At 39.7% G+C, this 22,757-nt stretch overlaps 2 protein-coding genes across 3 annotated transcripts in view; one reads left to right on the top strand and one right to left on the bottom strand.

The window, feature by feature from the left end:
- Positions 1-22,757, bottom strand: part of triobpb (TRIO and F-actin binding protein b) — a 287,315-nt gene that overhangs the window by 92,073 nt on the left and 172,485 nt on the right. The gene's annotated exons all lie outside the window — the stretch shown is intronic.
- Positions 11,109-22,757, top strand: part of wbp2nl (WBP2 N-terminal like) — a 49,488-nt gene continuing 37,839 nt past the window's right edge. The window contains exon 1 of one of the 2 annotated variants that reach the window (XM_028815327.2): positions 11,109-11,261. In XM_028815327.2, coding sequence (XP_028671160.1) covers positions 11,203-11,261 — 59 coding nt within the window. In that variant the 5' untranslated portion in view covers positions 11,109-11,202. The remainder of the gene's footprint in view (positions 11,262-22,757) is intronic. The other variant, XM_028815328.2, reaches the window with a different exon arrangement.

Below are 22,757 nucleotides of genomic sequence, written 5' to 3'. Positions count from 1 at the left end.
AGTTTCAACCATTCTATGATCTGCTTCTCGCAACTGAAAGACGGCACATGGCCGATGTTAGCCGACTTGCTGACCGCAACGTTAGGGGCTTCAAGTATGGCGCTGACGCCACATCTCAGTGCCAACACTTTGCAGACTGTACTTAAAAGACACGCCCTCCTCACTGGACAGTTAAAAACACCAATCAAACTAACGATGACATCAAGTATTACCCAATCAAAAGTAGGAAAGGAGGCATCTTCATAAAATGCGTGTGGGATGATTTGCATGAGACGCTGCTTTAAAAAAAAAATGATTACAAAAATACGGGATAAATCCCGTCCAGTATTGATCCAAAACGGGACGCGCAATTTCATTGTCAAACGCGGCACGATTCCGTATTTTAAAGGACGGGTGGCAACCCTACAGTGCCAGGTAACCACCCATACAATCAGATTGTGATTCAGACTAGGAATGCAATGAATGTAATTACCCCGATCTACATACAAGGCGAAAGTCTTGCAACATTCAAAGATGATGGTTTGGGGATAATTAGTACTTATTAAGTACACCATGGAACATAAAAGAGCTTATGAAGCCTTGAACCGAAAAAAGCAACATCTCAGAGATCGTACAAAAAAAAAAGGAGGTAATGTCGTTTTACTCGCTGTAGATTTTAGTGAAACATTACCAGTTATTCCACGAGGGAGACCAGCAGATGAACTCAACGCTTCTTTAAAATCCATGCTTCTCCCACGGTCGGTTATATGTCGCGTGTTCTCGGGTAGGTACACCAAAAAATGTATACATTTAAGCATGTAATGGGCAAAGAAAAAATGAGGTATACCCGAAGGCACTGCAGTAGTACTCAATGTAACTTTACTTCTTAAATGTTAATGTTTTACTGTTTAATAATTTATACGCTTCTTATATATTGTTCAAATTCTTTTATCAAAATACCAGTGACAGCGCAATGCACGATAACATGGGAGTGAATACACCATACGCATCTGCCCACGGCCGCCCTGGTGTGCGCAGATAGGAGTTGATTCTAAAATACAATAAACATAAAAAGAGTAATACAATCATCACCCATAAAGCGGATAGCAGACGTGACGTATTATATGTGTACCACATTTCAAGTCAATAGGTGAAACAGTTTGCAAGCTACAGGTGATTTAAATATCCTGGACAGACCAACGAAAAGCCACGGTAGCAAATTATACAAGAAGATTTTACTGTTTAATTATTTATATTTATATGAAATGTGCTTCTTATATATTACTTCATATTCTCATATGATAATGATGTTAATGTTGTTTATATTGATTTCTATGTTATTGTAAGTGCATCTATGTGTGTATATGTATGTATGTATGTATGTATGTATGTATGTGTATGTATATATATATATATATATATATATATATATATATATATATATATATATATATATATATAAAATATATATATATAAAAAATATATGTGTATATGTATATATAATATATCTGTATATGTGTGTATATGTGTGTGTATATGTGTATATGTATATATATATGACAGCAACACTCATAACAATGACAACACAATTACATTGACAATCATGTTACGTTATTTTTAAAATGTTTCCTTTTTTTTTCATAACCTCTTTAACACACTACTTCTCCGCTGCGAAGCGCGGGTATTTTGCTAGTATATACATATATGACAGCAACACTCATAACAATGACAACACAATTACATTGACAATCATGTTACGTTATTTTTAAAATGTTTCCTTTACTTTTTCATAACCTCTTTAACATACTACTTCTCCGCTGCGAAGCACGGGTATTTTGCTCGAAATTTATACGCTTCTTATATGTTGTTCAAATTCTTTTATCAAAATACCAGTGACAGCGCAATGCACGATAACATGGAGTGAATACACCATACGCATCCGCCCACGGCCGCCCTGGTGTGCGCAGATAGGAGTTGATTCTACAATAAAATAAAATAAAGATAAAAAGAGTAATACAATCATCACCCCATAAAGCGGATAGCAGACGTGACGTACTATATGTGTACCAGATTTCAAGTCAATAGGTGAAATGGTTTGCGAGCTACAGGTGATTTAAAATCCTGGACAGACAAACGAATAGCCACGGTAGCAAATTATAGAAGAAGATTTTACTGTTTAATAATTTATATTTATATGAAATGTGCTTCTTATATATTACTTCATATTCTCATATGATAATAATGTTAATGTTGTTTATATTGATTTCTATGTTATTGTAAGTGCATGTATGTGTGTATATGTATGTATATATATATATATATATATATATATATATATATATATATATATATATATATATGACAGCAACACTCATAACAATGACAACACAATTACATTGACAATCATGTTACGTTATTTTTAAAATGTTTCCTTTACTTTTTCATAACCTCTTTAACACACTACTTCTCCGCTGCGAAGCGCGGGTATTTTGCTAGTATATATATATAGTGGTAAACGGCTCTTGCCCAGAAGAGTGCAACATAAAAAGGGCTACCTCGGAGAGTAGAAGCGGCAGAAGAGAAAAAGGGAGAGAGAGAAAGGGAAAAGAAAGAAGGGACTGTGCCTATTTGTGGTGACGTGTGCTCTGTGTGCTGAAAAAGAAGAAAATAAAAAGTGTGAGCTTTTACAGGTGTGCCTCTTGTGTCTGTCTGTGTTGGGTGGCTGGTACGCCCCATACAGGTGTCACATTGGCATAGTCGGCAGGATTTCCTGGCCATGTGTTTGGCAGGGACCTGCAGTAATTTTATGTGACAACCCCACACAGCAGTGCTGAGGACACGCACACATGCTGTGCACCAGAGGCTCACCCTACAGTCCGCCAAAGGCTCATAGAAACACCACTCCTCTCCGATGGGAAGGAATAAGGTCAGGCACAACGTGAAGACAGCGGGCAATCCGAAAAAGCCAGTCCTCAGTGAAGGGATCAATTTGCCTGAAGAAGTAGCCAGGCAAGGGAAGCTGCCTCCAGGAGAAGGGATCCAGGAGGTAAGAACCAGACCCGGAGAGAGTTTGCCCTGGGAGTGTTGTAGCGCTGTTCCGTGCGCCTACCTCATAGGGGGAGTCCACCCGGATGTGTATTGCTAGCCAAAGGATACCGATTCCGGAGACGACGACAGGACAAGGACCCGCTGTTCACGGAGAAACCGGAGCTGGCGAAAGAGTGCCTGTAGCCTTATCCTGACGGGCTTTACCCAGCAGAGGAGCGGATGGTAGAGGGCCAAGAAGTTTTCCTTGAAGCAGGTAAGAGGGTGGAGGGTGTGTGCCAGGATCCTGCTGTTAAAGTAGCACAGACAGGGATGGTGAACCTCCACCCCATTCCCGAGAAACACCCGACGTTGCATGCGCAGGTAAGCCGTACGTGTATTGACTCCAGACGGGGCTCGTGGAAGCCTGTCCCCTTCACTGGCCGAAATAAATAAAAGAATTCATATTTCAGGAGCTTGACAGAGTTTTATGACCTGTCCAAGCTTTAGTGCAGATCGCCGGGAAAATCAAGATGGCGATCGACGAACTGGAGGAGGCAGCCAGGGCACAGCAGAAGAAGGTAGACCAGTATCTGCAGCAGCTAGGGATTTGTCTTCTCAAAGCAGATGGGGAGGTACAGGAAAGTGATACCGGTATCGCATATAATAAGGGAACCCCTAGCGAACTGAACCAGGATGATTTTGAACGGACTCGAGTAGAAGGGGGTCCAACAGTAGACTGGGGGATGACTACTGATCACTCCATGTGGGCGAAAACGGCTGAGGCATGGAGGAGGGGCTGGCTTGTATGTGTCGGCACCCATACCACCCTGCCCCAAGAAGCCACAGCGGTCTCATCCAGGTCAAGAGGAGTGCAAACAGCGTGGGGTTCCTCTTTTTCCCATAAAGAGATCCAGGCTGTTACTGCACCCCAAAATAAAGAGAGGCCATGGAGAAAGAAGACAGGGTCTCCCAACAAGGTGCAGTGTGAGCCTCTGTGCTCACCTGTGGTACAGTGCTGCTCTCCACTGGGGTGGAGTGAAAACCTGAACCTGGCTGGGTACAAGGCGCAGCACAGTTTCCTGTTCTGTTTCCATGTCTGGAGCACACGGGGCCATGAAGGGAAGCGCCGGTGCTTTGAGTGCCTAAATCTCAGTGCAGTGTCTCCCCACCCTTTTCCTGAGATCCTTTTTCAAGGCGGAATTGTGAACCAGCACATGCCACTGCCCCATCCTTTCAGAAGACAGCCCTACGGGACGGGCCGCTTTGCTCTATGAGTTTCAGCTGAGGGAGGGGCAGTGTTGGGGACACCTGGACGATGGAAGGACTGGGTGTGAGGCAATACCTCTCCCGGGACACAAGAGGTGTCTCCCGGTTTGCATCAGGGCCACAGGATTGGAGCTTGGAAGCTCAACCCTGTTGGGGCCCATGGCCACCGTCAGGGGGTGCATGGACGATTCCAGAGCCATGGACTGTAGCACTTCCTCAACGCCAGGAAGTGCTACACGAAGATTGTCAAGGGGCACATGGGCACATTTTTCCTTGATTGATTCCTCTCTTTCACTGTTTAAAACTACAAATCAAACAATTCACGTGATTAAAGTGCACACTGCAGACTTTAAAATAAGGGTATTTGCATACATTTCAGTCTCACCATGTAGAAATTACACTTTTTCTACATGGTCCCCCCAAAACAGAACATTATCGCGTTTGGGACATCGCAATGGAATTTCTATTAAAGCCATTATATTTAGTGCTTTGTTGTACATCATTGCATGGCTGCTTGAAATTTGTGATTCTGTGCTAAGGATCTTCCCTGGTGATGCTCTGCCAAGCCTCTCCTGCTGCCATCTTAAGCTCCTTCTTGTTTATCCCCGTAAGTTTTCTCTTCAGCATATGGACATCCTACTCAATTGCATTTAAATTGGGTTACTAGCTAGGCCATTCAAGATTTTTCTATTTTTTTTAGCTTTGAAAAATGCATGTGTCACCTTAGCAGTATGCATGGATCATTGTTCTTGTTGTAATATGAAGCACCATCCTACAAGTTTGTTGGACATTTATTGGAACTTGGGCAGATGTTTCTGTACACCTCGGAATTAATTGCGTAACTGCCTTCAGCATGTTACATCCCCAATAAAGAGAAGTGTGCCAGTACCTATGGCAGCCATACATGCCCAAGACATGACACCCCCACCACCATGTTTAATAAATGAGGTGGTATATTTTGGACCTTGGGTAGTTCCTTTTCGTCTCCATACATTGCTCTTGCCATCACTCTGATGCAGGTTCATCTTGGTCTTCTCTGTGCACCAGAAGATCTTTTTTCACAGGGGTAAATCATGGAAAAATGTGTCTCAGTCCCAAACATTATGGAGGGCACTGTATATATGTCTATATATATATATATATATATATATATATATATATATGTAAAAATACTGAGACAAACTTTATAAAACAAGATTACAGCTAAAGGTCAACCACACAATCATTAATATAGCCAATAGCTTGCTGAATCGAGCTACTGAGAGGATTACTGAACTAACTTAGAAGTATACATACATTGTGACGGGTGGCCTCGGCCATTACCGGGCGGGGACGCCTCCTGGATGGAAGGGCCTGGGGAGAGAGCATCTGCGGAGCACTACCTCAACTGGGATGCTAGAGGGCAGCACTCCTGGGCGGCTGTGGTACCATGGATTTCCGCAGGGCATGCCAGGACTTGAAGTTTGGTACAGGTTTGCTGGGTTCCATGGGGCTTCCAGGGGGAGCTGCAGAACCATTCAATGGATTTCCCACCACAACCACCTGGAGCACTCCCAGGTGGTGCTGAATAAAAGGAACCGCTTCACTTTATTTGGGGAGCCAGTGTCGGAAGGAGGTGGACAAAGCTGAGAGAGGAGTGGAAGTGGCAGAGAAAGGGAGAAAGAAGAAGAGGACTGAGCATTGTGTGCTTTGTGCTTGATGTACTGTATTGAGACGGGGAGTGAAGGAAAAGCGGTCCCCTGAGAAATAAACGTGTTGCTTTGGACTTGGGCCTCTGTGCCTGCCTGTGTCTGGGTTTGGGGAGCTGAACGCCCCAGGTATTCAGCAACTTATATATAAATATATTTTATTAGGTGGCATTGTGGCGCAGTGGGTAGTGCTGCTGTCTTTTAAATACAACATCTGTGTTTCAACAGCAATTTGCACATTCTCCTCAACACCAAAGATATCCAGGTTACATTAACTTGATATTCCAAATTGGCCTCTGCGTTAAATAGATTGATTAGTTGCCCTATTAATTTGATTAGTGCCCTATCCAGGACTGTTTCAAAACTTTTGCCCAGTGCTACAGGGACTGGTTCCAGTCCCCAATGATTTGTATTAAGAAGGATTTAGAATGAGATTAGAACATCTGAACAAGATAAAAAGTGAGCCTGCTGATGCTCACTCACAGACTACAGTATCTATTAAAACAGTTTAATATTCAGACAGTGTCTTTAGTCAATAAGCCATCCAGCCTTTGGACATTTTTCTTAACCAAGTCTGAGCTTAAACCAAAATCTAAGCCATCGAAAAGACATTTATCCTTATTTCTGATGCATCAGTGCAGTGAATTTGCAGCTATTTATTCAAAGCTGTTAAATCCGCATTAAAAGTCAAGGGAAGTGCCTTTTTCACTAATATTTAAGCATTTTGTCCTCTGCTTCCTCCTTTGTGCTGTGTGTGGGTGTTTTTGGGATAGAACTGTGTCATGAAATAAAAAGAACCTATTTATCAAACAGCATGTGCTTCCTAAAAGATACTGCCCACTGGTATCCCTGTAATTCTTAGCCCCAATCACTATTTTAAAAGGCCATGCCTCTAGGGCAGCTTCTAGGGTAGCAATGAGAAGCGAAGCAACATGACACCTTTAATGGGCCGAGTATTGTAATCTGTTCAGGTATCCAATAAAAGGTATCACTTTGCTTCACTTTTCATTGCAGCCATAACAAGGCCATCTGTCCATACTAACACCCAAAGTACTTTGCTGTTCTTGATGCAAGTGCTCTGTGTCAAGAATTTGACAGTATACTCCTGGCGCCGTGTCAAAAAGTGCCACTTCTGACCGTGGTAATTCTTTACAATAAATGCAAAATAAAAAAATACATATTGAAAAAGATATATGGGATGGGTTAAAGTAAGTTTACAGTTGCGAGTACACAAAACTCAGTTTATTCTTGTATTATTTATTATTGCATTATTTATTTGTATTATTTGACTTGGATTTGTCTTCTTCATATTACTATTAAATTGTGCTTGAGTGTAGAAAGTAAACTACAAGAATGTGTAAATAATGAAGGCCAGCAATTTGAGCACTTACAAGATTATACCTAAGTGCACTGTGCCATTGTGACATTCTTTTGAGTTATAAGGTTAATGGGTTAATAAAGATGTTGTAATGATCATAACCTGCAGCACGTCTTTTCCCATACAAACTGTACAGTAATGCTACTTTTGCCCACCCTTGTATATTACTAACACTAAACATGAGTCATCTATAAGTAGAAAATGCACATGCAATTAAAGAAAGGTTACTTAAATTAATTTCCTGACACAGCATAATCCAATTTAGCGACACAGCAGATTGTAGTGTATCTTACGAACACTAGGCAGAAGGCAGGAACCAGCCCAGCACAGGAAATCAGTCTCTTGCTTCACACTGCCACAAATACTGATACACTCAGTGCTGTACATTGCTTGGACAAATCAGGGTAAAGGGTTTTCACTAACGTTAATTGGTGGCTGATAAATGGTGATCACATAATTATAATGTTGCCAGGCACCAAGCATATACTTCTTTAGAAAAAACGTGGGGGTGATCTTGCAACAGAAAAATAGATGCTTAACATAAAAACTAAATACATTTATACATATTTATTGAATATTATATTATTAAAATAACATTATCATTATAGGAATGTTAGCACATTACAGTATTAATAAAAAGCAATAATCTGTTTTCTAATTATTCACCTAACTAATCCTAAATGAATTAGAACAGTCTAAGCAGCAAAAAAATCTGGAGCTACTACACACTGTCGCCAGTCCTAAGGGGTAGTGATTTAGGTTGGTTTCATAACACCTTGCATTCTCTGTTAATAATTAACACAATGTTTTAGTTAATTCCAGTGTATACACATAAACAGATATGAATATTTATATGATTTTCCACATATTTAGGTTCTAATATTTTTAACCATAATTGCTCAGGTATGGATGGTGGGCTTGCATTTTTAGATTTTGAGACAATATCACAGAGAGTAAATGCAACATACCAAGATTATTCAGTTCATTCAGCTCATTTGGATAGCAGGTACTACTCATGCTAGTTTTCACCTTCAGTAGATTCATACATTAATTACCACACCTAGTTAGTCTAATTCAGGGTTGAGTCCATCTCTGCATAAGTGAGACAAGGTATTAATCAAAACTGGATATGCACCCATCTGGGGCCAATCTACAGTTGACATTTAACCACACATAATGAGGATGTGATGAAAAACTGGGGTAAAACTGACCAAAATCCACATAGACTTGGGGAAAAGTGCAAGTTCTATGCAGACTCTCTCAATCCAGGGATTTAACCCCAGTATTGGTGCTAACTGTTGTGGCGCCTTACTGTCATTATTATGAATTCAGCTCCCCAAAAGTTTCACCTATTTAACCAATTATTTTATGTTGAACACTCCACAACTTACATCTTGCACGTACACCACCTTACTTTTTAAAGGGGTGGGATAGACGTAAAGAGATATATAAAATATACAGATATACAATATATAGAAATGTATTAGGCTGTGAGATAAAAAGAACCATTTTATCAAGCTACATGTGCTCCCTGGAAGATACAGCCCACTGATACCCCTGTAACACTTTGCCACAAATATCAGTATTTAAAAGGCTTTTAAATTCCTATTTTGAAAGTCTTTTGTGGCATTAAGTCAAATGAACTACAATCACGACTAACTAAGCATATCACCATTAACATTTTCATTCCAAACTACATTTTATTTCCTTGGTGCATTTTTTTCCTTAGTTTTTTGATTTGAATGTGCAGCAAGAACCGTCATTTGGATGTAGTTTTATCACAAAACTGGTTAGCTTAACATGCATCACTGGTACATTAATGGAAAAAATTATTAAGGAAAAGATAGTACTAGGGTGTTGCACCATGTTAGCCATTATGAATGCAGAGAAAAGCCAAGCAAAATGATTACATCTTGCCCGAAGAAGGGGCCTGAGTTACCTCAAAAGCTTGCATATTGTGTTCTTTTTAGTTAGCCAATAAAAGGTGTCAATTTGCTTGGCTTTTCTCTAAGGAAAAGATAGAAACACTCATGGCAATAACAGGACTTTTACTGAGCAGTCAATAAAACACAACCACCTCCATGTGAACATGCTGTAATTCTATGAAGAAGCAACACAAAATAAAATCAGAGTGACTCATTCAGGAAACATTTAATAAGGTCCCATATGAGAGTTTGGGCATCAAATAAAAGGTGGGAGTTCAGGGTGTTGTGTATTGATGGGTGCAGAATTGGCTAAAACAAAGGAAAGCAGAAGGTTATGGTGTGAGAAACTGTATCCGAACTGAATGATTTTAAGAGTGGCTTTCTTTAGGGGTCAGTGCTAGGGCCCCACTATTTTTAATATATACATAAGTAATCTGGATAGGAATGTAAAGAACAATCTTATTCAATTTGCAGATGACAGCTGGATTAGCAGATAATCTAAAATGCTCTGAATCATTACTTGAGGGTCTAGGACAGCAAAAAGGCTTGTTTAGATTTGCAGCATATGAAATTTAATAAAACATGTTAGATTTGAATACACATCGCGAGGTCTGAAAATTGCAAGCACCGCGTATGAGTCACAGTGAACACGTCACTGTCAACATCAAGACAGTGTTCAGTAGCCATTAAGAAGGTTAACAGATTATATAGCACAAATGTGTGGACATAACAGTGCTAGGGAAAGTCAAGAGAAGAGCCACTAGTCTGATTTCAGGACCGCATACAATTAGTTATTAGGAAAGATTAAAGGAGCTGCACCTTTTCAATGTAAACAAACCGACATTAACAGGAAATTGATTAAGTGTTTAAAATTATGAAAGGAAATTACAACGATGAATCGAACGTTACTGTAGAATGAGTTCAACAAGTACAGGGAGGCACAGTTTAAAAGTTTTTACGGGTAAACGTCGCATAACCTTTGGGAAATTCTCCTTCACACAGAGAAGCACACACATCGAATAAATTCCAAAGTTGTGGGATTGACAGTGAGGCTTTAGTGGCCTTCATAATTTAATGTTATTTTGTCGTAAATAGGTGGAAAGGATTGGCGAGCTTTATCGGGCTCATTGCGGTTCTCGTCGAAACCTTCTCCAGGGTTCTAACATCTTGGGTTGAACCAACCCAACAAGTACAGTATTAATCAAGTTTTCTGGCGTGTATTTTTACATATTTTAAATAGGCATCTTCTGTAGGTCTGGGGAAGAAGAGATTGGTGTATTCAGTTTCCTTACTGAACGCATCCAAACAAAGGCATTTGGATTAGGTGGTTCCTGCTGTTGCTGTAGTAGTACTATTAAATAACGCGCACTCACATGTGTATTTTCTTTTGGTTTCCCTTGCAGGATCGCTTCAGTCGTTTATGGCGTATGGCTTTTGCTTCAGTTCATTGCAAATAGCTACACTCTTTCCTTGTGTCAGTTTATACAACACTGCACCTCCCTTTACCGTGAACGAATGAGAGGCGCGTTTCTTCTAAGCAGCGTACGTTGACTGTGATTCCATGTTGTAGCATAATAAATCTCCCTCAAATAGAACCTCAAATACCTGAACATTGTTAGACAGAAAGCGGCGAAAGTCTTGAGAGAAGAGGCTATAAAGAACACCTACAACACCTGAAAATCCGTAACGGGTTATCGCTACGCCACTACTTCCTCCCCCAGCTCAGACGGCCATCTTTTATCAGGATTTCGGATCGCCCCTCCCTTTTGTGTACACGATTCACAGCTGCTTCAGCATTGGAAGACTCGTCACCAAAATCGAGCTTTCCGATTGGCTGGCTCTCAGTGGCGGCGTGCGTCAGGGGTGGGACTGTCAGTGGCGAGCCGAGCCTCCAGACCCGCAGTCCCTTGAATTCGCTGCCAGAAAAAAAGCGAGAAGATGGCGTTGAACAGAAATCATTCACAGTCCGGTGGAGTGTTGGTGGACAACGGTGAAAGGTAAAAAAACAAAATACAAAACAAAAACTAAACCAGACGTATTGACTATATTTGACATTGTTGTATAAGAGCTTTCTTAAGCTTATTATGTATTAAGTACTGTTCAAGGTACATTTTCAAGTGAGCAGCGCTGGTGAAACTGCTGCGCATTAGGAACAGGACTGCAAAGTCATGTGGTCCAGTGACTGATCAGTCTAGAACCTAGTCATCGAGAACACAAAATTTGACAGAAATACAAATGGTGAATCAGTGAAGGGGGTGGGCGTGAATCTTAGTGATCACTATTTCCAGAGTTCATTTCTTATTTCAAAATTAATGTAATTGTATTGACTTATTTACAGCTAAGTCCTGGTGATTATTTTAACACTAAGGACATAGGCAGTTTGACCGAGTGCAAGTTTTCTGTTTACGGAAAGCAAGGGTACTTGAATTAAAATTTCATAATTGTGTTGTTATTTCTTTATCGAAACTTAAGTGTACCTGCCTGATCCGTGTTGGGGCGTGTTTAAGCTAAAAAAGACCCTTACACGAACCCCATCTTCTTGTTCCAGGGGGTATAAAACCGCCCCAAAACTCTACCAGAGGGATGACTAAACAGAAACTAATTTGCAAGCGGTGACTCCACTATTTGCCTCCAGATAGCGGTGATACTGACCTGCTTGGATTCATGTTTTGTATGAAAGCATGGGCTTATCGTGAAGCAGAAGGCCTAAAGAAGTTAAATAAGTAATAATAATAATAATACAAGTTAAAATGACAGAGTGGTTACACTACTGAATTAGTTTTTCGGATGTAAACATACGAGTCGACCCGTAATACATTTTGTAATGCTGAAAGGGGCGAGGGTGGTTGGTTGCAACTTGCAAGTTTTGTGTTTTTTATTTACCATGATAGATGTGTTTCCACTACTGCAGAGCGCTTTACAAGTCGGGTAAATTTATTGCATGCGTTAAATATTTTTGTTTTGTCTTTAAATTTTTGTTTTTAAATTTAAATCGTACAAACTAACGTTACTGCTGCACCTCACAGTTAAATCTTCCAATTTATGTAGAAGCATAGGCAACTGTCATGTTTGTAGTGTTCACTATGTATTTTTTTCAGAACGTCATAATTATTAATAGACTCCATATTTTCACGGAATTTTGTCGCTGAAGTAGTAGAACCGGTGGCTAGCCCAATAAATTAGTCCCGCCTCCATCTTCCTCTGTCTTATTTGTTTGGCTTCCTTTAATATCAATCTATTACTCGCTCGGTTGTGATTGGTTGAATTACTTGTCCTTCAAACCGAACACAAGCCATTTTATTCAATCCGGATGTAAACAAGCCCCTTTGTGGCAGTCATATGACTCCCCAAGAGAAAATTTAGGCGTGCGATTTATAGATTAAAATGTATGATCAGTCAAAAAAAAAAATCCATGGTGCGTTATGCCATCTGTTCTGTTCATGGACTAGACTCATTTTAAAAGTGTCATCAAGCATTTATTATCGTTATGTGTTTCGTATAATAACAATTTTGTCATATTAAATTTATACTGTCAGACCTAGCGGCTGGCCATAAGTTTTCGAAAACGTTTATTATATTTAAGCATCGCGGGTAGTCCAAGCTTAAATCAGCTGCAGTGAATACATGGACAGAAACTAGCCGTCCTTCACGGAGCATACTTGCAGTCACACCCACACTCACTCACTCTCACACAGACACGGAAGGTTTAGATATGCAGGGTAACCGACTATAAACTGCTTGTGGGTATTAGAGGGAATCGTCGTACAAAAAAAAAAAAAAAAAAAAAAAAAAAAGAGGGGGGGGGGGGGGGGGGGGGGGGGGGGGGTGAGGGGATCGCAGACATTGGGACATTTATTGGGTATGTATTATGAAGGTGCCATGCTAAAGCCTAACAATATACAGTGTGCATTCTTAGCAAATAATCAGGGACACCTATACACCTGCTTTTCCATGCAATTATGTGATCAGCCAATCACGTGATAGCAGTGCAATGCATAAAATCATACAGGTATAGAGCAGGAGATTCAGTTAATGTTAACATTATACATTGTCATAGTGATTTTGACTGTGGCAGGATTATTGGCGAAACATGGGCAAGTTGTATTAATTCTGTATCTCCATAACGTCTGCGATTTTTTTACACACAAAAGTCTCATCAGTTTACCCAGAATGGTGTTAAAAATACCAAACATCTAGTGAGGGCAGTTCTGCAGACAAAAAAAACACCTTGTTGATGAGAGTTTAGAGGAGAATAGTTAGACTGGTGCAAGCTGACAGGAAGGCTACAGTAATTCCGATAACTACTCTGTACAACTGTGGTGAGCAGAAGAGCATCTCGGAATGCACAATACACCAAACCGTGAGGTAGATCGGCTTCAAGAGCAGAAGGTTGCATCACTTTCCACTCCTGTCAGTCAAATGCAGAAAGCTGAGGCTTTAGTGGCACAGGCTTACCAAAACTGGACAGCTAAGGACTGGGAAAAATGTAGCCTCGTCTGATTAATGTTGATTTTTGCTGAGGGGAAGAGCATCTCGGAATGCACAATACATCAAACCTTGAGGTAGATCGGCTTCAAGAGCAGAAGGTAGCATCACTTTCCACTCCTGTCTGTCAAATGCAGAAAGCTGAGGCTTTAGTGGCACAGGCTTACCAAAACTGGACAGCTAAGGACTGGGGAAAATGTAGCCTCATCTGATTAATGTTGATTTTTGCTGAGGCACACAGGTGGTTTGGTCATTGGCAATAACAGCATGAATCCGTGCATTCTGCTTGCCTTGTGTCAGCCGTCCAGACTGGTGGTGGTATAATGGTGTAGGAAATATTTTCTTCTCATGAAAAATTTTTTCTTCTCATGCTTTGGGCCCATTGGCGGCACGGTGGCGCAGTGGGTAGTGCTGCTGCGTGGAGTTTACATGTTCTCCCCGTGTCTGAGTGGGTTTCCCCCGGGTGCTCCGGTTTCCACCCACTGTCCAAAGACATGCAGGTTAGGTGCATTGGCGATTCTAACTTGTCCCTAGTGTGTGTGTGTGTGTGTGTGTGTGTGCATGCCTTGCGGTAGGCTGGCACCCTTCCCGGGGTTTGTTTCCTGCCTTGTGCCCTGTGTTGGCTGGGATTGGCTCCAGCAGATCCCCATGACACTGTAGTTAGGATATAGCGGGTTGGATAATGGATGGATGGATGAGCCCATTAATACCACTCAATCTTTGCTTGTAGACCACAGTCTGTCTTGTTGCTGACTGCATGCATAACTTCATGGCCACAATTTTCTTCAAATGGCTTGTTCCACCATGATATTACACCATATCAACATGAACTGGAATCCCAAAGAATGTTTCCAACATCTTGTGTAAGCCATTCCGTGAAGAACTGAGGCTGTTCTGAGAGCAAAAGTAGGCCCTACTCAGTATTAGTATAGTGTTAATTAAAGACATTTTTGAAGAAAGTTAAAAAGCAGAATTAATTTCATTTTCTTAAGATAAATATCTGTTTCATTGTTTTTGGTATATCAGAAGTTGGGGATATGTGGCCATATGGAGCATCACTTTTGTTTGTAGATTGGCATTATGTATTAATAGAAGGGTCAGTGTGTTTTGTATTGGTATATTTCATGTAAAAAATAATTTCTGTTGCAAAATTGATTGTGTTAATCTGAGAACTTTAAAAGATAGGGGAAATAAATTAAAACTGAGTTTATTCTAAAAAAAAATAATGCCCAAGTTAAAACGGACAATACACAAAAATATTTAACTAAAAATGGAAAGGAAATATAATGGTGAAAATGGGGGAAAAAGGAAATTGTCATCAGCAAATCCTGAATATACACTCCCATTTTATTTCAAAATATCCACCCCGTCTTAACTACTGTTTACAGGATATCAGAAGACAATTTACCAAATTTCATGTTTCTTCATTTCCTTTTTACATAATGTCTCAACAAATACTGGCATGTCAAGTCTCGTGAACGACAAAGGGATACCTTTGCTTTGCATTGTAGTTCTAGTTCTCCTAGGTTTCACTACACACAGCCTTTGTTTCTGATGACTTTTATAATATAACATCTGGTGTTGTTTTTGGGTCTGTACTTTACACATAAGCTACCTAACTTCTGGTCTGCAAACTTACAAGTCTATGTATTTTGAAGAATCGGCCAAATAAAATGAACATGACAATATAAAGATAATCTAGTGCATGTACTGTTTTAAAAAAAATGTCTAAAATGAATTATTAACTCAAACGATTAATTTAAGGTAGGAGAGATGTCGAAATTGTTCCCATTGTGTTGGTGCATAAGCACGTTTTTGTGTCCTGTAAAAGACTTGCATCTTATTCCAAGCTGTAGTTATATCCAGAACTCATTGGTACACTACAAGAACTGGATCCAGCTCCCTGTAGTACTTAATTTGGTAAGTAGCCTGGAGATTTAATTCATAAAAATGTGAGCAGTGCTGCCCTGATTATCTTGTTTAGATAATTGGAATTTTCTAATCTGTCCTTTAAGGAGGTCTTTTTTAATATAATTCACTAAAGTCACAGAAAGATTTATCTATTTATTTTTGGTTCTCTGGAATCTGTCCAGGCAGTATCATTTGTTGTGGTAATGCAACTATCCCACCAGCATCCTGACATCCATCCATCCATTTTCCAACCCGCTGAATCCGAACACAGGGTCACGGGGGTCTGCTGGAGCCAATCCCAGCCAACACAGGGCACAAGGCAGGAACCAATCCTGGGCAGGGTGCCAACCCACCGCAGGACACACACAAACACACCCACACACCAAGAACACAGTATGGGCCAATTTAGAATCGCCAATCCACCTAACCTGCATGTCTTTGGACTGTGGGAGGAAACCGGAGCGCCCGGAGGAAACCCACGCAGACACGGGGAGAACATGCAAACTCCACGCAGGGAGGACCCGGGAAGCGAACCCAGGTCCCCAGATCTCCCAACTGCGAGGCAGCAGCGCTACCCACTGCGACACCGTGCTGCCCGCATCCTGACATGACATAACATAACATAACATCATGTTACATTATGTCATGGAGGACTGCGGTCTATTCCAGCAGCATTAACAGCAAAGTAAAGAGTGAGCCTTGAACTGGCACTCTTTCCATCAGAGGAGAGTCAAAGTTATTTGTAAATGGGGCAGGCACTTCAATACACACAGTTTTTCATGATTGCTGAACAGCAAACTTTTCATACTTTTTTAGAGATTAACTTTAGGTCAACATGATATGGCAAACAAATAATATTCAGATACATTAAAGGGATATTCCAGTTAAAAATGTTATTTTGTAACTGTTATTTACCCTGTATTGTTTTGTGGTGATGGCTGAGAAAAATAGTTAATGTCTTTTATTTATTTATTTATTTTTATTTTAATGGAAAACAAAATACAGGATAACAAAATTCCTGATACAGCACATGTCAGGGACTAAAAATCAACCAACAGTACCAAAATGTCCATGAAAAAATCTCAAGTTTCATGTGTTGCATAATCCACCTGTCTGATATCCATTCATACCTTCCAGGAATTTATTATAAGTAAAATACAGTTAAACTACTACTGGAAAATCTGCTTGTGTATTATGGTAGAGTGTTAAAATGAAATTGTGTTTTTGAATATAAGACTTTGAATATTTTTGTGCATTAAAATGAATTGATTGTTTGAATTGAAGACTTTAAATATTTGTTAAACCACCGAAATCAATCGATCTTGTTTGTTGAAGCACCTTGGATATGCACAAATACAAGGAATATTTTCCACTCAGTAATGTTTTCTCACATCTTTCTTTAATATCTAATCTCTACACATTTCTCAGAACACACAATGTGCAATGTTGATACCACGCGGAACAGATGGTCGTCAGTGAATTAACTATAACTAGGCAGAACTGATGAACAAAGAATGCGTAGGGAAGCTTGTCTTCAATTCAAAAGTTCATTCTTGTTTCTGTAAAAATGCATGTTTGGTATGTTGTGAGCATTTACTTTATAGTATGTGGAAGAAAATAAATGATGGGTAAACCCTCCAACATTCTTTCAGGTTTTGAGTTGGATAATTCTGATGTTTACATCAGAAATGATGTCTGACATTATCCATTTTTTTAATTTTTAATTTTTTATTTAAGATGTTCAGACCAAGAATAAGCAGTAACAACTTGGTGTTGGTTAAGAGTTCATTTCCTGCACATGAAATTAAGATGTAAGAAGTGAGAGGAAATTATTATTTCTTGTCATGTGACGTGGGCACCTATTAAATGCCCTGTGGTGTTATCTGAGATAATTATTACATTATTTAGAGAAGTACTATCATGCACTACCAGTTTAGTGTTGAATTCTCTACCTGGTAAAGCAGTGGGCTGTTATCAGGCTTGCCTTTTAGAACTGGAATCCCAGAGGCTGTTTTTTTTAGAAGTTCGTACAGAATTTTTTATTTTTTTTTTTTAACCACCCAGTCCTTAGTATATATATCCAATGTTTGTAATTTAAGAATTCACCTGTATGTATCCATCCATTTGCGGCCCAGTGGTACAAGAAGTCTTGGATAAGGATCCAGAAATGAGGCCAATTGCATCTCACATATTGCAAGTCTCCTTGGCTAAACGTATCTGTCTTATAAGAAGTAATAGCAATATTACTGGACTACGTTGCTTACTCTTGAACATACTATACACAATTGTCCATGAGTGAAACATTTCTGCGTTAGATCAATTCTTGTTTTTTTTTTCTACTTTTCCTAGTGTCTTGGCTTTTGTTGATTGTCACTTCAGAGTTTACAGGAAAATGTATGCTTTTGAATTGAAATAGGTAATTAGTAGGAATCATATAAAATCTGAGAATAAATTATTATCATTATTCGATGTTTACACTGCTCACTCAAGCACAATTTTTCTTACTGTGTTTTTTCATTCATTGTATGTAATCCCTGTTTAAAACGTTTTTCTCCCCAATAATTTAACAGTTTCATGAATAGGTGTGCTTCAAAGAATATCTCAGATGGTGTTTTTTCCAACTGTTTTTGTTTTATATCTCCTCTACTTGTATTTGCATTTCCATTGTGTGTATTTAGTCCAACATCTTGCCTACCTGTAAATAAACATTGCACGCTTTCTCTCCCCCTCACCATCTTTCTCTATTTGACTTTTATATAAGGAAAAACAAATCTCTTGATTTATTACAGCGCAAGTCCTGATCATAATACATGTACATGTGTATATTATACATATTTTGGTTTGTGGTTTACATCATTTATAATGGTTTCAAATTATTTTTTTGCATAATATATGCATTTTCATTTTATTGGATTCACCAGCATTGTAGTACTCTGTCAGGCAACTTGTATTTTGTTTTCAGTGTTCTTGACAGCTTTTTGAATCCTCCTTTCTGTATGGTATAGATAAGTACTTTACATGGCCAGCATCAGGGAAGAATCGGTAAAGGAGGTACATGAAATTCCATGCAGAGCGGTGATATTTTGGTGGACTTGGAGCCATTTAATCTATCTAGTGAAACTATACTTTCAACTTGCAGTCCCAATGAACTGAAAAATAACATCTGCCTTTTAAAATATGGCATTATAAAATACATGCTCAGTTCATTAATTGATATTAGATTATCCTGTTACTAACCTCAGATCAGAAAGTAATACAAATGCATTTATGCCTTTCTCCAGTAATCTTAATAGATTCAAAGATCACCTGGGCCCAGTTGTTCAAATGTAATCCAATGGGGTTTGGGATAACAGATTGGATTAAATCTTGAAAATGGGTTGTTCAAAGGGAAAAGAGGGATTCTGGAATCAGATCAGATCACCTAATCCAATCTCAGTTTTAATCAGGATCAAACAGTCTTTTGTGTTGTTCAAAAGTTTGTGTATGAATTGGGACACATTTGATCCCAAAAATCAGGATAATCCTGATCCCAACACAGAGGTGGATTCAGTGTGGATTTCTGGCACACAATAAAATAAAACTTGAAAATTGATCAAAAAAGCTACTGTATGTTTGCAGGTGATGTATACATCTATTTATATTTTGGACAATTGTTGAACTAGGACAGTGACAATGTAAATAAAGTAGGGAATAAGACATGAAGCCTTTTGGTATAGTCAAAGGAAAAAAAATCCCTGTGAAATATCAATACTCAAACAAAATCTCAAAGCTCAAAAAGCTCTACTGTCCATTGTATTTTAATGAAAATGACAATTACTATTACTCAAGTCATCAGTCAGAAGTAATGTCTTACAATTGCATCCCTGATCACACGTCCAGTCTGGCCCTCATTTGGAGCGAACATTGGAGGTTGCTCTGGTTGCATTTCATCAGGCTCAGGTCCATCATATATGTCATCAAGAGGAACATTACGCCTGGTGGCAATGTTATGCAAGACAATACAGGCTAGTATTATATTGCATGCCACCTTGGGTTCCACCCGCAAGTAGCTAAGGTATGCAAAGCGCCTCTTCAGGACTCCATTTAAGTGCTCAATTGCACATCTTGTTTTGCAATGTGCAGAGTTGAAGCCTGCCTGCTCAGGTGTGTTTGCAACTGGAAAAGGGGTCATCAGCCATGACAGGAGTGGATAAGCACTGTCTCCCAATATTATGCCATTTGGTCGGTTGGACTGGATCTTTCTGTATAGTGCGCTCTCCCTCAGGATATGTGCATAATGGACAGACCCTGGCCAGTTGACAACACAGTTTGTGATGATGAGGTCAGCATTGGCCACAAGTTGGACATTGATGCTGTGCCTCCCTTTTCGGTTCACATACTGCCACTCCCTTTCATGAGGCGCTTGAATGTGCACATGAGTACAATCAATAACACCAATAGCATTAGGCATGTTCCCTAAAAGAAAGAAACTTCGCTTAGTTTGCGCCATCTGGTCATCCTTGGGAAATTAAACAAATTCATTGACCAGACTGGCCAATTCAACTAAGACAGCTTTCACCACATTACTAACAGTTGATTTGTCCACTCCCATATTGTCACCAACAACCTTGTAGAAAGTCCCAGAGGCATAAAAGCGCAGTGCAATTAGGCACTGTTCCTCCACAGACAGAGCATGATTCCTTTTGGTTTTGTGCTGTAACTTTGGCCTGACAAGGTCTGCAATGTACTTGATATCATCCCTCCCAAAGCAAAAACGGGCATACAGTTCCTCTGTAGCGTATTGCGCAAGTGGTTTGGCACGCTCAGCATACATTTTTGCACAGTATTTTCTCCTTCCCAACCTGTGGTAGCGATGAAAGACACCTGCCATGCCAAAAATTGGTGATTTTATTTGGTCACACACCAATTAAGCAACAACGAGCTGACTGGTTTGTCATGTGTTGAATTACCCCAATCAAGCACAGGGCCAGTATTAGCTACACAAAAGAGATGGAACCATGGACTCAAAAGGGCCTAATTTAACAATGGCAGAAAACCATGCACTGTTGGATTGTGTTCTGTGCCATTATTCCTCCATAGTAGGACACTTCAGTTCATTAAAGGGGAGAGAAGTGACCAAGAAATGCAAACAGAACATTTGGGAGGACATCACCAAGAATGTGAATGCTATAGGGGCTGGTCAGAAAAGAACCACAAAACCAGTCATATTAAGATGGAAGCCAAGGTAACAAAGGATCTTGCTGAGGCCAAAAACCCCACAACGGGTAACAAGCCTTTCAAGAAGGGGTGAGTGTACTGACATTGTCCTTGACATTATTGGTGGTGACAAATCAGAAGCTCTGCATGGAATTGATGGTGTTGAAGTCGATGGTGAGCCCACGGTTACAGAGGAGGGTGGGCCTGGTCTTCCTAATGAAGAGGAAATATTTGTCCTCAATCTCAGTCAAGTGGTTGAGGAAGAAGGTGGATCCTCACAGATAGAGCCAGCTGTTGTCACAGAACCTTTAAAAAGAAAGCGTAAGCATTCTCCAAACCTGGATGGTGACGCATATGAGGTGCTTCTTACAAGAGAAACTGAAAGAACAGAAGTGCAGATTCTTCTGGCAAAGGAACAACTCCTCCTTATCCAACTACAACAAACTAAAGTCAGAATGGAAATCCAACTCCTAAAAGCAGAAATTGAAAGAGCTGGTCTCGGTACCAATGAGGAACTATAAATGTTCCTTATTTTGTTGACTATTGGACTTTTTTGTTTTACAATTATATAAAAATAACCACAGTGCATATGTGGGGAAATATTTTATTCTTTCAGTCATTCATTCATTTATTCTTGTGAGATTGAAATGTAATCTGGCTGTTTATAAATGAAGTGGAAAAATATTTGTTTATTGTGGTGTTTTCTGTTTCTTCCAAGTAACACGCATGATGGCTATTTGGCTACTGGTATTTTTGGTCTGCCTGTTGTTCTTTACATAGCCAGTAGGCTACACTGTGGGTTCCATTTAAAGCACTAGTAAACCGGATTTGGTAATCCTGAATATTCTGTATCTGGATAACAGTGATCCAGTCTAGTGTTGCTTTGAAAAACCAGCATGAAAGTAAAATGAGTTACCAGATCCTGGATAGTAAAACAAGGGATTTCAAAATCCAGATCATTTTTATCCCGATTAAATAGTTTGAACAACTGGGCCCTGGACAATGTATTTATAAATGTTAATGCATAATACAGTACATACTGATTATCCATTTTTACAATTAGGAAGTTTAATTCTCCTGCTAAACAAAAATAACATTTCTACACTAAAATAAAAATTGGTCAGAAATGGGGTTTGCTCCGTCCACAACCATTAAACACTTCTCACTCACACAAAAAATACTCATGAAGGCTGTAGTTTTCAAGACAGTATGAAATGGACGGATCAAGGCTTACATGCTGCACATGATGTAACAGACTGGTGATTTGATTTTTTTTTTTAAATATGAATTTTTTTAACACCAGATTTTGGCCAGTAATGTTACAGAAAATTGTCAAAGTGGTAGATATGTTGTAGAAGTTTTGTACACAATGACCAATATAATAATATAAATAGTAATCCTCTTTAATAAAACCCCTGTGTGCGTCCAGTGTCCATGTGTGTGTGTCTTCTGGTGAAGTGCGCATGCGCGGGGCACGGTGGGATGCTTCAAAGCAGATGCTTCAAAGGCCGCCTGACGTGTCACACAAGACAGAGAGGGCGGGACCTATAAAATATCGTGCGGCAGATCCAATCGGATTTCGGTAAATGAGGTAAGACCTAAAACAGAAAACGCGAAAAATCCAATCGGGTACTGAGACGCGGAGACCAGCTTCCCCATTGTTGTGCAAGTGTTCACTCTGAGGATGTCAGATTTGCGATTAAGAAGCTTGGCCCGGTGAAGTGTAAAGTAAAAGTAGATTTATTTTCGCGCACATTACATCAGTTGCTGGGGAGAATCTGCTGATTGCCCACTGTTGTGACAGAAAATTAAAGGCATATTACGGACAACAAAGCCAGTATTACTGTCAGAGAAAATTACTAGCATTTTACGGAAAAAATTTAATGAGGTAAAAGGTCCCT

Source organism: Erpetoichthys calabaricus, chromosome 12, assembly GCF_900747795.2.
Source record: "Erpetoichthys calabaricus chromosome 12, fErpCal1.3, whole genome shotgun sequence".
Taxonomy (NCBI): Eukaryota; Metazoa; Chordata; class Cladistia; order Polypteriformes; family Polypteridae; genus Erpetoichthys; species Erpetoichthys calabaricus.
Note: the sequence above shows the minus strand (reverse complement) of the source record. Positions and strands in the feature narration are given on the sequence as shown.